This window comes from Protopterus annectens, chromosome 13.part0, assembly GCF_019279795.1.
Source record: "Protopterus annectens isolate FY-2018-M chromosome 13.part0, PAN1.0, whole genome shotgun sequence".
Lineage (NCBI taxonomy): Eukaryota > Metazoa > Chordata > Ceratodontiformes > Protopteridae > Protopterus > Protopterus annectens.
In genome coordinates, this window is record NC_056747.1 from 58537974 (window position 1) to 58551386 (window position 13413).

General features: G+C 42.9%; 1 protein-coding gene across 1 annotated transcript in view; it reads left to right on the forward strand.

Moving 5' to 3' along the window:
- SPPL2B (signal peptide peptidase like 2B) overlaps nt 1-13413 on the forward strand; it is an 859053-nt gene that overhangs the window by 71338 nt on the left and 774302 nt on the right. Inside the window, exon 2 of the mRNA XM_044054743.1 lies at nt 12608-12727. Within this exon, the coding sequence (XP_043910678.1) occupies nt 12608-12727 (120 nt within the window). The remainder of the gene's footprint in view (nt 1-12607; nt 12728-13413) is intronic.

A 13413-nucleotide genomic window follows, 5' to 3' on the forward strand; every position in this document is an offset into this window, starting at 1 on the left:
GGACCAGAGGGAAAAATGGAAGCTATAAGGTATAAAATCTAAGAACAACCACACGTTGACCAAAATTTGATGGAGGAATGGTTAAGGAGAGGTGGATATTAAACCACAGTATAAAACGCTAAGTAAGTAGGAGAAAGATGCAGGTTTTGTAAAATGAAACTGGAAAACAGATGTGCATCTTATGGTAGCTGTGATATACTAAATGCTGAGGGCCTGTATACTGAAAGACACAATAATATGGCAAGATTGTTGCCCTGGAGATTTTCCAAACCTGCAATATAGAAGTAGATGCAAAAGCATTAGAAATCAGAACTGCAAAGCATTATTGACAGTCCCTTGTAATCACCCATTACCAACCAGTTTAGAAAACAGATTCATGGAAACCAGATGCAGTATTCCAGGAAAAGAGAAAAAGTATGCTTAATCATTGAAATTGCTACAACCTGCAATTATTGTGTCGTGTATATGGAGAGAGAGAGATTCATAGAATACCGGGATTTGCAAGTAGAAAAAAGAGCAATGCAGAAGAAAGACTGCCAGTTTCAATGAGTAGCAGGACTAATGAAAGAATTTACCGGCATACTAAAATATACTACTAATACCTGTATCCACACATGAACTGCAGAATGATGCAGTTCTGGGTACATTGCAGGTGCTGACAAGAGCATGCTTGGCTAATATCAAAGACTCAGGCAATGTTAATTTCGGGAATTCTAATTGTACCTTGATTTAGGGATGTGGTCTGTTCTTGTCACAGTATTAGAAACCCCAAATTTTTTAAGTTTAAAAAAAAAAAAAAAATTGGTGAAGTGGGGAGCAGAGTCTTAGGGCATAAACTTTGATCAGATATTGTTAATCCTCGTTCATTCCTTACATATGGGTATCGGTTCCGAACTCGGAACAGAGCCGGCCATTTTCCAAGCTTGCGTCAGCTTCAAACTATCGAGCTAAACTCTTACCTAGAATCCCCCTCTCCCTGTTGCCCCAGATTTGTTTGCTGCGTTGCCATCGGGTTGTGTCAAGCTACTTCTCTTGAGCTAAGTACAGTCAATTGTTGTTTAATTGCTTTACAAATTACTTTTCTGTCAGAAAAGTTGATATTTTATTGTCTCTTGCCCTATCGCATCTAGAGTTCATAAATTCCTCAGGTTTTTTCTGTCCTTTACTTCCCCTTTTTACCGCAAGGTAATTTCTCCTTACCATCATTGGTAATCCTTTTTCCTTTCTCTTTCATACCTTCGGGTATTCTCTTGTACTATTGTCGGTACTTTTCCATTTGTTAATATGGCAGATAAAAAGGGTAGTCCGGGGTTTAAGCGGTGTTCTGATTGTGGACACAAACTGCCTACTTCTGATGCACGCTCTTTATGTGTTTATTGTTTGGGAGCTTCCCATTTATCTGTTGAACCTCCTTGTACTATTTGTGAGAACTTTTCTAATAGAACTTCGTTAGAAAGGAAAAACAAGCTGATACTGAAGGGACTTCTAAAATTTCCCTTTTCAGAGGCTATTTCTGGGTCAGAGGTCTCAACCCCTCCTAAAGCCCATACGAAAATGGATGTTTCTTCTAAGGCTAAATCCTTGCCTTCGTTCCCGGCTGGGGACTCTCGCCAACCAAAACCTAAAAAGGCTAAAATTTCGGCTCCGGAGATCTCTATCAGCCCCAGTGCTTTCGGTACCCAGACCTTCGGCACCGAGGCCTTCGGCTCCATTAGTGATTTTGGCTCCATCCTCCCCTGCAGCCTTCTACATATCGCCACCGAGGGGCTCCTCTGTTCAGACCATTACCAATGTATCGGCACCGACCGGTCAGTCAGCGTAGACTTTGACCTCGTTGGCTCCGAGATCTTTCTCTGAACTGAGGCCTTTATTGTTGACTCCAGTTTTGTCGGTTCCAGCTTCCGCACCCATCCCGGTGCAGATTGTGTGTCGGTGCAGACTATGACTTCAGCACCGATGACTTCTTCGGTGCAGACTACAGTAGTTCAGTCTTTCTCGGCACTGTTGTCCTCTGTGCGATCAGATGAGATGGGCACCGAGTCTGCCTCTTTTGTGGACAGGCGTGTTTCTCCCTCAGTCTCTGAGGTCCACTAGAATTCTTTCGGAACATGATGTGTTGTGTCATGTGGACCAGACATTCTTGGCCAGAGGTATTCCACCCCCCCCAGGAACTATCCTTCCTTGGGAGGTGATCACCCATCTCCAAAGACACCTTCTTGTTCTCCTTCATTGCCTTAGTCCATGGATATAATACAGTCCTCCCCTTCTGCGGTTCCCTTTATAGATCTCCCTAAGGAACCGCAGTTGCCTTCATGGCAGGAAAGTTTTGCTATGACCCAGGATGTCAGCTGTGACACGCATAACTTGCTGCTCCACAGCCATCCAGGGACTCCCAAGTCAGCAGGCTGAGCCACTTAGGGGAGGAGTGCCCCCTGTCCTAGACATACATTCCTCTCCGGGTGGACCAGCCGTCCAACTGATGGAGAAGGCGTTCGCTGCTGCTGGCGATACCGGATTGTCTATACCTCCACCCTCCTCTGGTACACTGGTTTCACCGGGTGCAAGGGCCTCAGGACATATTTCCTCAGGAATCCCCTTTTCCGTTGTCTTCTCCAGCTTTTCCCGCTGAGGAGGTCCACTGGAAAAGTTGGTGTAAGAGGAAGCACATGGACTCCACAGAGGAGTCCCTCACCAAAGACACAGATTTCAATGAGGGGGATGGATCCCCCTCGGTCACCCTCTGAGGTATCCTTTAGCGATATCCTTGAAATTCTGAAACCGAGAGGTGAATGGCAGCCCTCTAATCTGACCCATGAGGAATCTGTGTTCCTGCAGGCCTTTCGCACCCGGTGCCCTACCTCCTGGGTTACTACCTGCCGATGAGCTTGTCAAGTTCATCGTGCAGCATGCTTGGAAGGCCCCTGATACTGTTGAAGCTATTCCCTGGAGGCCAGATAAGATCTTGTCCTCTCCTGCTTCAGATCCCCATTGGTCCAAAGGTCTTCCTGTAGATGCTTTGGTGGTGGTGGCCGCAACAAAAAAGGATCTGGCAGAAGAAGAAAGCCAGACTGTCCATCTGCCTAACAGAGTCCCAGGCCCTGGACAGAATAGGGAATCGCACCTTTGCTTCAGCGACCTTTGCTATCAGGTCCCTGAATTATATGGCACATTTTACCAGGCTTCAAAGGGATCTAGTTTCTGAGTTCTTTGAAACCTTGGCTGGTGCACTGTCTGATGAGGTCTGTGACAAAGTGGCCTCTCAGCTGGCCACCATTGAGTCTATATCCAACTCCTCTATGCGATTTATATCTCGTGCATCAGAAGGAGCAGCTAAAGCGTCTGGTTCAGCTGCGGTCTTGAGACGACATGCCTGGATGCACTTGTGCAACTTTGCGGAACCTTTTAAGTCTTCCTTTCTTAATGCCCCCATTGAGCTCTCCTCATTGTTCGGGCCCAAAGTTAAAAGCACACTGGCCAGATGTGAATAAGACGGTAAGGCCCTTTCTGCCATAGGTGTCCGTTATTATTCCCCGCAACGTGCTTTCTCCCGAAACCAAAAGAGTGGGAAGATGTATGGTTCAAGAAGTCTCAGGGTCCTTTCCGTGACACACAGTCCGAGTTCTCCCGCAGAGGCAGAGGGGGAAACTCTCACAGGGAAGACGCTCCTTTTGGGGCAGAGGGGGACCACATAACCAGGGTTCCAGGGATTCTTTCCCTAGTCAATCCTACCAGTGCTTCTGAAGAGCGGACCAACTCCTTTCCTCTGGAGGTGGCTTGGGGACATTTCTCCTTGTACCCTTCTGCCTGGCTAAGCATCACCACCAATTCTTGGGTACAAAGGATCATAACCAGATGTTATCATATCCCATTCGATCTTTGCCCTGTCCCTTCAAAAAACCTTCCTGACGTTCCACCCAGTCAAAGGGAAGAAGCAGCACTAGAGATAGAAAAGCTGCTAAGAAAGAGTCTCATCCAAATAGTCCCTCCAGACCAGATAGGATCCGGATTCTACTCAAGACTATTTTTGGTGCCAAAGAAAACTGGGGACTGGAGACCAATTTTGGATCTCAGTGTATTGAACAAGTTTGTGAGAGTACAAAAATTCCGGATGGTCACTATACAGTCTCCTCCCGCTTTTGGAAAAAAGACGATTGGATGTGCTCTATAGATCTTCAAGATGCGTTCTACCACATAAAGGTGGACAGGCCATCAAGAAGATTTCTGCGCTTCCGTGTGGGAGCCAGTCACTACCAGTTCAGAGTACTGCTCTTCAGACTCTCTACAGCTTCCAGAGTGTTCACAAAGTGCATGGCAGTTGTCACAGCTCACTTGCAACTTCAAGGATTCCAGGTGTTTCCATACCTAGATGACTGGATCATTTCCGCCCCCACCAGACATCTACTAGAAAAAGCCCTGGCATACTCTCTCCTCGCTGCTCAAAGGCTAAGCATAACCATAAACTGGCAGAAATCCAATCTCACCCCATCTCAATCAGCAGAATTCATAGGGGTTATCTTGGACACAAAAAACTGTAGAGCTGCTATTCCCGAGCACAGAATTTTAAGGATAAAGCAACTGGGTTCCATGGCAGCCTCCATCACCATTGTTCCCCTGACTAGGTTTCACATGAGACTTCTACAATGGTTACTGTTCACCCAATGGTATCCTTTTCAACATCCTCTTTCAGCCATGATTAGAGTAACCCACAGATGCAAACAGGATTTAAATTGGTGAATGACACACAATTTCTCACAATGGTCTCGCCCCTTTCCCCCCCCAGCAACCCAAGGCCACAGTGACCACGGATGCCTCCCTGATGGGGTGGGGGGGCTATGTCAGGGACAGACAGTCCAAAGCACTTGGTCCGAATTGGAGGCCCAACTGAATCTAAATTTTCTAGAGCTGAGAGTGGTGCTTCTGGCGTTGCAAGCATTCCATCCCCTGCTGCCGTCTGGGACAATTGCGATTCAATCAGACAACATGGCGGTAGTCTGGTACATCAGCAAGCAAGGTGGAACCAAATCTTATCCCCTTTGTCGAGAGGCCATGAGGATATGGCAATGGGCGATGGCTACCAACCATTTTCTTCTAGCAACGCACATTCCTGGGAGTTCCAATGTGATAGCAGACAGACTCAGCAGGTGCATACTTCAACCTCATGAGGGGTCGTTGAATCCCTTGATAGCAGTGGAGATCTTCCACCACTGGAGCCGTCCTTGCTGCGACCACTTTGCATCCCCGACCAACTACAAATGCAGAAACTACTTCGCCCTGATTCCCCCTCTGGACAGTCACCCAGGGACGCTGTAGTCCACGATTGGCCCTCTGGTCTTCTCTATGCATTTCCACCCTTTCCTCTCATTCCCCAGTTTCTGAAGAAAGCCCAGTGTTTGAAGAGCAAGGTAATCCTCATAGCACCATATTGGCCACGACAGATTTGGTTCCCATTCCTTTGGCCTCACCTACTAGATAGACCATGGATTCTCCATCCAATCCCGGAGTTGATCTCACACCCACAGAACCTGATTCATCCTAACCTGAACAGCCTGAAGCTAACGGCTTGGCTACTCGAATTCCCTTGATTGCCAGGCAGAATGATCTTTCTTTACCAGTACGTGATATTCTCATTGCTTCTCATAAGTCTTCCACTAGAATTACTTATCTGAGCAAGTGGAAAAGATTTACCTGTTGGCTGAAAGATAAACAAGTAGACCCCTTTTCAGCACCAGTGTCGATTTAATACTAAACTATCTGGCCGACCTGTTTCAATCGGGTCTGTCTGCCTCTATCATTAGAGTTCATTTGGCTGCAATTTCTAATTTTCATGAGGGTGTCCAAGATTCTTCTCTTATGTCCCATAAATTATGCAAGACCTTCATAAAAGGTGTGAATCATCTGAAGCCACCTTTTAGAGAACCTATTCAACCATGGGATTTATCATTAGTTCTACAGGCTCTGACAATGGCACCTTTTGAACTGCCTCTTCTTGCAACTTCAAGTATTTGTCATGGAAAACCTTGTTTTTGGTCGCTATTACTTCTGCCAGACATATTACAAGAGTCCATACTTGATTTTTCATAGAGATAATGTCTCTGAGAAATCAGTCATTTCTGCCTAAAGTGATCTCTGAAATGTCCATTAATCAAGCCATTGAATTGCCAGTTTTCTTTCCCAACCATTCAAACAGAGGAGAGTATTGCCTACATACCCTAGATATACACAGGCAAATCTGTTTTTACTTAAACAGGACTAATCCCTTTCGTAAATCTGACCAGTTATTTTTGGCCTTTTCTGGATCTAGATTAGTATCGGCTGTTGCTAAGGTCACATTAGCTAGATGGTTGAAGGACTGTGTGACCTTTATTTACACACAACGTAATATCTCATTACCTACTACCATGAAAGCTTATTCGACAAGGTCGGTGGCAACTTCTGCTGCCTTCCATGCCAGAGCTTCTTTACACGACATCTGTGCAGCTGCAACTTGGACTACGCCTCATACCTTCATCAATCATTACAAATTGGATTTGGCCTCCAGGGAAGAGCATCTTTCGGTTCTGTGGTGCTCAGGAATGTCCTTCCATGAGAGCCTCCCAAGAATAGAGGTACCTGAGGATTCTGTCCCATGCATAAGGAATGAACAAGGATTAACAATATCAGATAAAGAAGTTGTCTTATAACATTCCATCTGTATTGTTGATCCTCGTTCAGTCATTACGACCCTTCCTCCTTCCCCTCCTGTGGTTTCTAGTGGATCTCTCCATCCAGTTCTCTTAGGTTATTTGACCAGAGGTAGCCTCTACCTTCTTTAACTTGCAAACTCAATCTGAGGTAACAGGGAGAGGGGGATTGTGGGTAAGAGTTTAGCTCGAGAGTTTGAAGCTGATGCAAGCTTGGAAAATGGCCAGCTTGGTTCAGAGTTCGGAACTGATACCCATACGTAATGACTGAACGAGGATCAATAATACAGATGGAACGTTATGGTAAGACATAACTTCTTTTTTGCTTGTCTGTTTTTCCCATCCCCAAGTAAAATGAGCTTTGGGTAGTCGTGAAAGGATGAAGTCAGAAATGTAAATGGTGCAAATGAACATCTTTTATAGGGTTGCTGGGTTCATTCGCCAGGACAGAGTGAGGAGCTTGGCAGTCTGGGAAGTTTTGGAAGTTTTCTCTGGATTGAGAAAAGCCAGATGACATGGTGTGGTCACCCAGTGAGGATGGTCCCTGGGAGCCCTCCAACAAGAGGTGTACCAGGGACAGCCCACCTGGGAAAGTCTGTAGCAGACTTGAGACATGCTGGAGAGATTATATGTCTTAGTTGCTTGGGAATGTCTCGACATCCCCCTTTCCCTCTTTTTAATTTCTCCCAAGTATTTTGGCCGTCTAATACCATGACGGGAATGAACCCCATTCCCAAGTCAGAGTATGTTTAAAGTTCATGAAATTAGTTTTGGTTCAGTCTTTGTCAGCCAAAAGTACTCTTCGCAGCACCTGCGATGTACCCAGTAATGTCTCCTGCAATTTGTATGGAGTTACATTTATCAGTAACGTATTTAAAGTAGGATTGTAAATTCTTTTTTATAAGACCTGTTGCTCCTACTACTATCTGAACTGTCTAGGTATCCTGCTTCCACATTGCCCTTGTTTCTGCCTTCAAATCCTGGTCTTTTATGACTGTGCCTCAGTATGTAAGACACTCTCTAGTCACTGGGTGTAGCAGTTTCAATGATCAGTGCTACCTTTGTCTTCTTTTAATGGACCACTTTATCTGATTTTCTCACGTCTGTTTTTTGAACTTTTGATAATGGATGATTCCATGTGATATAAATTTCATCATTTTCTATGATGCTTTGTGGCTCATGTTTCTCATGTTTTTCACCTACTTCAATATTATAATGTTTGCACAATCTTGCCCCATTATTATGCCTTTCAGTATGCAGCCATTCTGCCATTAGTATGTCACAACGAGCAACAAGGTGTGCAACTGTTTCCAATTTTGTTTTACAAAACCTACATTTATCTGTTTCTCCCACATGTTCAATGAACTTTGTAAACCAACGTGTACGTAGACTACTGTCTTGGGCCACCAATATTAACTTTTAGTCTTTGAGTTGAAATTCACTTCTCCTTAACCATTCCTGTGCTCGATCCTGATCAACATGAGGTTGTTCCAAGAGTTTTCTTTACTTGCAACCATGTTTATGTATTTTTCTCATTTCTTAACGTCTCATCTGATCCTTTATCTTGTATTCTTTCTTGTTTTTTGGCACATTCAGTTGTCGCCTGATTTTTATCTACTTCTGGTTTGATTTCCATTCCAGCATGACTCTATGCTTCTGCTAAACTAAGCAGAGAAGTCATGTTAGACTTATTCTCCTCATGTTTCAAAACTTTTCACTACATTTGGATCTATTAACAGACACTTTAAACTTTCCTGGTCTTAATGATTACATCACAATTAAGCCTATATTACAGATGCGTATATAGGAAAAAAAAGTGGCTTAGGAAAGGATGGTGTGTATTATTTTACTGGTGTATTATAATGGTGTGTAATCGACAAGTGCAGAATGATTGTATCATTCTGCACTTGTCAAACACACCATTATAATACACCAAGTGGATTGGACACTCTAAATTGGCCCTAGGCAAGAGTTCGTGCGTGTGTGTTCCTTCTGTGGAAGGTTGGGCGCCGGGCTGGCAACTAGACACCGTAAAACTCCACTGCCAATCATGAGCGGACAGGTGATCCGCTGTGGCGACCCCTAACTGGGAAAAGCCGAAGGAAGAAGAATGATTGTATCATATTTAATTAAATGACATTATACTTATATTAGATTAATCCATTTATAATTTTTATATTAATAGTATATTAACTTTTTATATCAATTAATAAGTGTTATGAATTTGATTTTTATGTTTAATATGTTCTGATATTTAATATGGTCGTATATTGTGAATGAACTTTCCATTCATCCATTTATTTTTTAATATTTTAACAGTATAATTGGTAGTCTTAGATGATTGTTAGAAGATTTTTGGCGCCAAAATGGCTTATAAAAGGTGTAATTAACTGTTAATTAGCATTCTGATGAAGTCCACAGTCTTGTGGATGAAAGCGCTAAATCTTGTGTTTGGTGAATAAAGAACTCTACAGTAAAAAGTTTTCAGTCTTGACTGGTGGGTTTTTTTTTCAGAAGAATCCGTTGCAGCTTGGGTGTGTTGCACATATCTGGACTTATTACGTTTGGATCTTGTGAGATCAGCAGATATGTATGCAATCTTTCAGTGCAAGACTTATTTGTGTACCCTTTAGTTTCTTTCCCAAATTTCATATCTCCAAGCAACAGCATCCTTCAGTGTGAGTTGGATGCTGTTTGGAGATGGAAAATTGGTTTTGTCCTTCTCAGTCTGCTTACTGATTGAAATGTATTTCTCAAAAATCCATGTAAATTTGGATGGCCTGTGGCTGACCAAGTTTGCTGATGACTGCAAATAGGGAGCAACCACAGAGTCCCCCAAAAATGTTAATACACTGCAGATAGGGTTATTGCAGACAAATAATTGGTGCCAAAACCATGGATTAAAGCTGAATGCAGAAAAATGCATTATTATTCTTCCCTTTGGAAAAGTTGACTTCCCTGCTAATTACATTATAGACAGCACCCCCTAAGTGTAGACCCAGTGGTACGTGATCTGGATACTCAGGCTGATAGCAAAGTGACCTTTGACATCACATATCCACAGTAATAAGGAAATCCTTCTGTTTTGCACATCCTGTAAGTAAAGGCATCACGTCTATATCTAAGGATGTTATAATTCCATTGTATTTGGCCCTCATCAGACCATTCATTGAGCACAATGCTCCTTTTACATGACTCTGAAGTCTTGTATTACCAGGACAAAATCACTCAGCCATGTTTTTATGTTATGGTTGTATTCATTTAGTTAATAAAGATTTCAGTTTGGAGAAGCTGGTCGGTTCTGTTTTTCTTATTCCTGTTTAAGTTTCATGATAGTTTTTGCATCTCACCAGACACCTGCAACAGTTGGAGATACCACAGAGGTTTCTCACCAAAAAATTACAGGGTACACAAAACAAGTCTTCTACGGAAAGACTGAAAGCCCTGTCACTGTATTCTGTCTCCTACAGGTTGCTAAGGGGTGACCTGTGCCTGGCTTACATGGCAGTCTCTTACCCAGCCCTGATAGAAATGTTGCATCTTCGTAAGTCCAACTGCATGAGGGTCACTTGCTGTAGGGATCTTAACCTATCCTGTGACATGAGCGGGTCATGCTGGAGAGCGAGATGCATCTCCCAGACACTGCCAGTTTTCTGGAACAAGCTTCCAATTCCTGTTAAACAGAGCACCTCCCTGACCCTCTTTAAATGCAACTTGGATCAATGGATGGGTGGCTGCAAATTCACTCCTGGGGTGATGCCCATGTCCCTACTGGACATAGGAAGTCTGTACTAACTACCATAAACCCCTACCTCTGCAAACTTTACTCACCTAACCATCAACAATTGGGGCAGCTTGGGAGAAATATGGTTAGGCTTGTAAGGGCTCTAGGGCAGTTAGCCTACCACAACCTTCTATGAACCTATGTTACTCTAGCCTTCTCAACGAGAGCAGTTTAGAAAGTGAATTAGGTGGTTACTTATGAGACAAATCCCCCACACCCAATGTACTGACATAATATAATTTCTGAGATCAGTGGACCTAAAGGAAAAAGGAAAACTCTGATGGTAGAGACATCATTCAGTGGAAGAGCATTTTGTCCAAGTGCAGTTATTTGAGCAGCTGACTGTTACTGATCTTGTAGTGTACCTTAGAAAGAGGTTTAGCTGGACATTATTCTGAAAAAATGTAAGCAAATTGAAAAATATGAAAACAGTGGCTTGAAAGGAAGCTGGGTATGACAGCAGAAATGAGTGAAAAAGCTGGATCCATGCCACAAGAGGATGCAGCCCTGACTGTGACAGAGGAGACCCAGGTTTGGTAGGGTTTACAGGTGACGTCCTTGCCTCAAGTCCTTGTCCTACTTGGGATTCTGAGTATGGCTCGGGCGTAGATCTTCAAAGGCTGAACACAGTGGTTCCAAAAAGCCAAACCCCGATTGCCAAGAGCAAATAACTCTGTCTTAAAAAAATAGTTCTAGAAGACTAGACTGTTGAAATGCTGAGGATAAACACCTAAGGTGTTGAGATGCTTTTCAGCACATAAACTTAGGACCAGATGTAGAGCAGATTTATCAGAAGTATGCTCCCCAGTTCTCCAGTCCTATGGATGTTGTGAAAGGTATGTTTCCTTTATTAAACCTATAGAGATCCATCTTATCCGGATGTTTCAATCCCTTTTGATCTCTATGGGCCAACAACCCTCAGTCCAAAATTAATTTTTCCTTCTAGGCTTCATTTTATATGTGCAGCTTCCCAATGCCAGGAGTGAGAAATGTATGAGAAGCACTAGAAAGGACGACTGCTTTTAAAATGAAAATCATTGTAATTGAAAGAGTGAGCAAGTCCTGCTCAATGTATGTACTTGGGGAAGCTAGTGACATCATGTAGGTTTATTTTTTTTCCTCATTTACTATTTATTGTAGTACCTGAGAACTGTGAATTTGATTAAAACTTTTATGCAGCTGTTATGGTTGTGGGTTGTCCTCTGACAGACACATCAGGGTCTCCTAAGGCGTGTCAGCATCAAAGGGAACATTTTGCAGACAGATAACATTTGTATCTGGGTTTTTACAAATCTGACATGCTAAACGGTGCTGGCATGTTCACTTATTTTATTGCTGTTTTAGATATGCCATTGAGTGTAAGCATCCAAGATGGTCAGTGGAGAGGAGATGGCATCTACCGTGCGTTTTGGGATGCTGTACATCCTATTTTGATCTCCTTGCTTATCTTCTCGTGGATTTGGTATGTGTCATAAATGTAATGGCATAAGAATTCCTGCAGGTGTAGTATTTACCTGCTTTAGGAGTTAGTGGGCAGGTCAGGACGAGCATTGTAGGGGACCCAAAAGGTCCGGAATGGAGTACTTTCACAGATGGAAACCCCAGAGCCCATGCTTCCCAGTAATTCCTTTGAGCCTTGCAATATGGCAGGGATTTGAAATGAGCTGGTATTATGGAGTTCATTCTTGGCATCTCCAGAAAGAATACTTGGCAGAAGAAAAAACGCACAGAGTAGGTAGACCTGTTGTCTTTTTGCTGCACTAAGTGGTATGTTACAAAACAGAACACGTTTTTGCTAAATGCGTAGCAGAATGCATTTGAGTGTTTGTACAGTACTGTGCACAAGACCAGTTGTTTCATTGTAAACATCATTCTTTGAAAGCGATGGGATGGGATTCAGTCATCTAGTGCAAGGTACTTGGTGCTTCATGAAATTATGGTGGTGGGGTTCTGCTTAAGAGAGTACTTGTTTATTTTCAACAGTGATGATGTATTTGTAGTAATGTTGCTTATAAATATTCATCTCTACTTTTTTTTGTCAAATAGCAATGCTTATCGTTGTATACATCTCTTCAGACTAGTGTGCCTTGCGAATCCTGCAGATAAAACTACACCTAGACTAACCTTTTTTTTTTTTTTTCAGGTACTTTGTCAATATGGAATGGTCCATGTTGTCTCAGAGAAGGGGCATAGTAATCCAAAGGATTATTGTATTCTGTTCAACTCCCAGTGGGCTCATCTTCCTTATGACCTCAGCAAAGCAGTAAGTGCTTGTTTAGAGAAAAAGGAGAGTGTATGCATGGGTGCGCATTTAAACATTGAGATGAATGGGTACTCTGTCTTTGTTAACAGCACTGAATTTAAAAAATTTATATTGTATCTTATTTCCATAGACGATGGGCTAAAGGTAGAGAACGCTAAGGCAGTATGTAGTTGCAGATACCATTTATGAGTGCCATACTTTGTTTCCATACATTCTGCAGCCTGTTGAAATGTGCCTCATCTGTGATGTCAGTTACCTAGTTACTGATGTGACAGAGTAAGTAGAATGTAGATATTTTAAGAGTATATGGTTTCTGGCCTTGGGCCTAAATGACAAATTACCAGACCATGATTGTACAGTGCCACAGATCTTAAAACATGTTCTCCCTTAGGAAGACAAAGCAGTGCCTAGAGTTATGGCACTATGAACGTTTCTAAGCTGGTACTGATGACCTAATTGTATTTTTATATTTATGTGGGCCAAACTCACAGAAGATATAGCCTACTGCGGAAGGCTGGCAGGTATTGGTAAGCGCTGCATGTATAAAAACCTTCTCAAGTAACCTAGTCCCTCCCCCTAACCAATTTGCTCCAAGGATTATTACTCTTATCCATAGGGTCATACTAGGTTATTGGTGCATGGAGATCATTAGAAGCCTAGCCTACGTTCCCAGTTTGTAAAATATT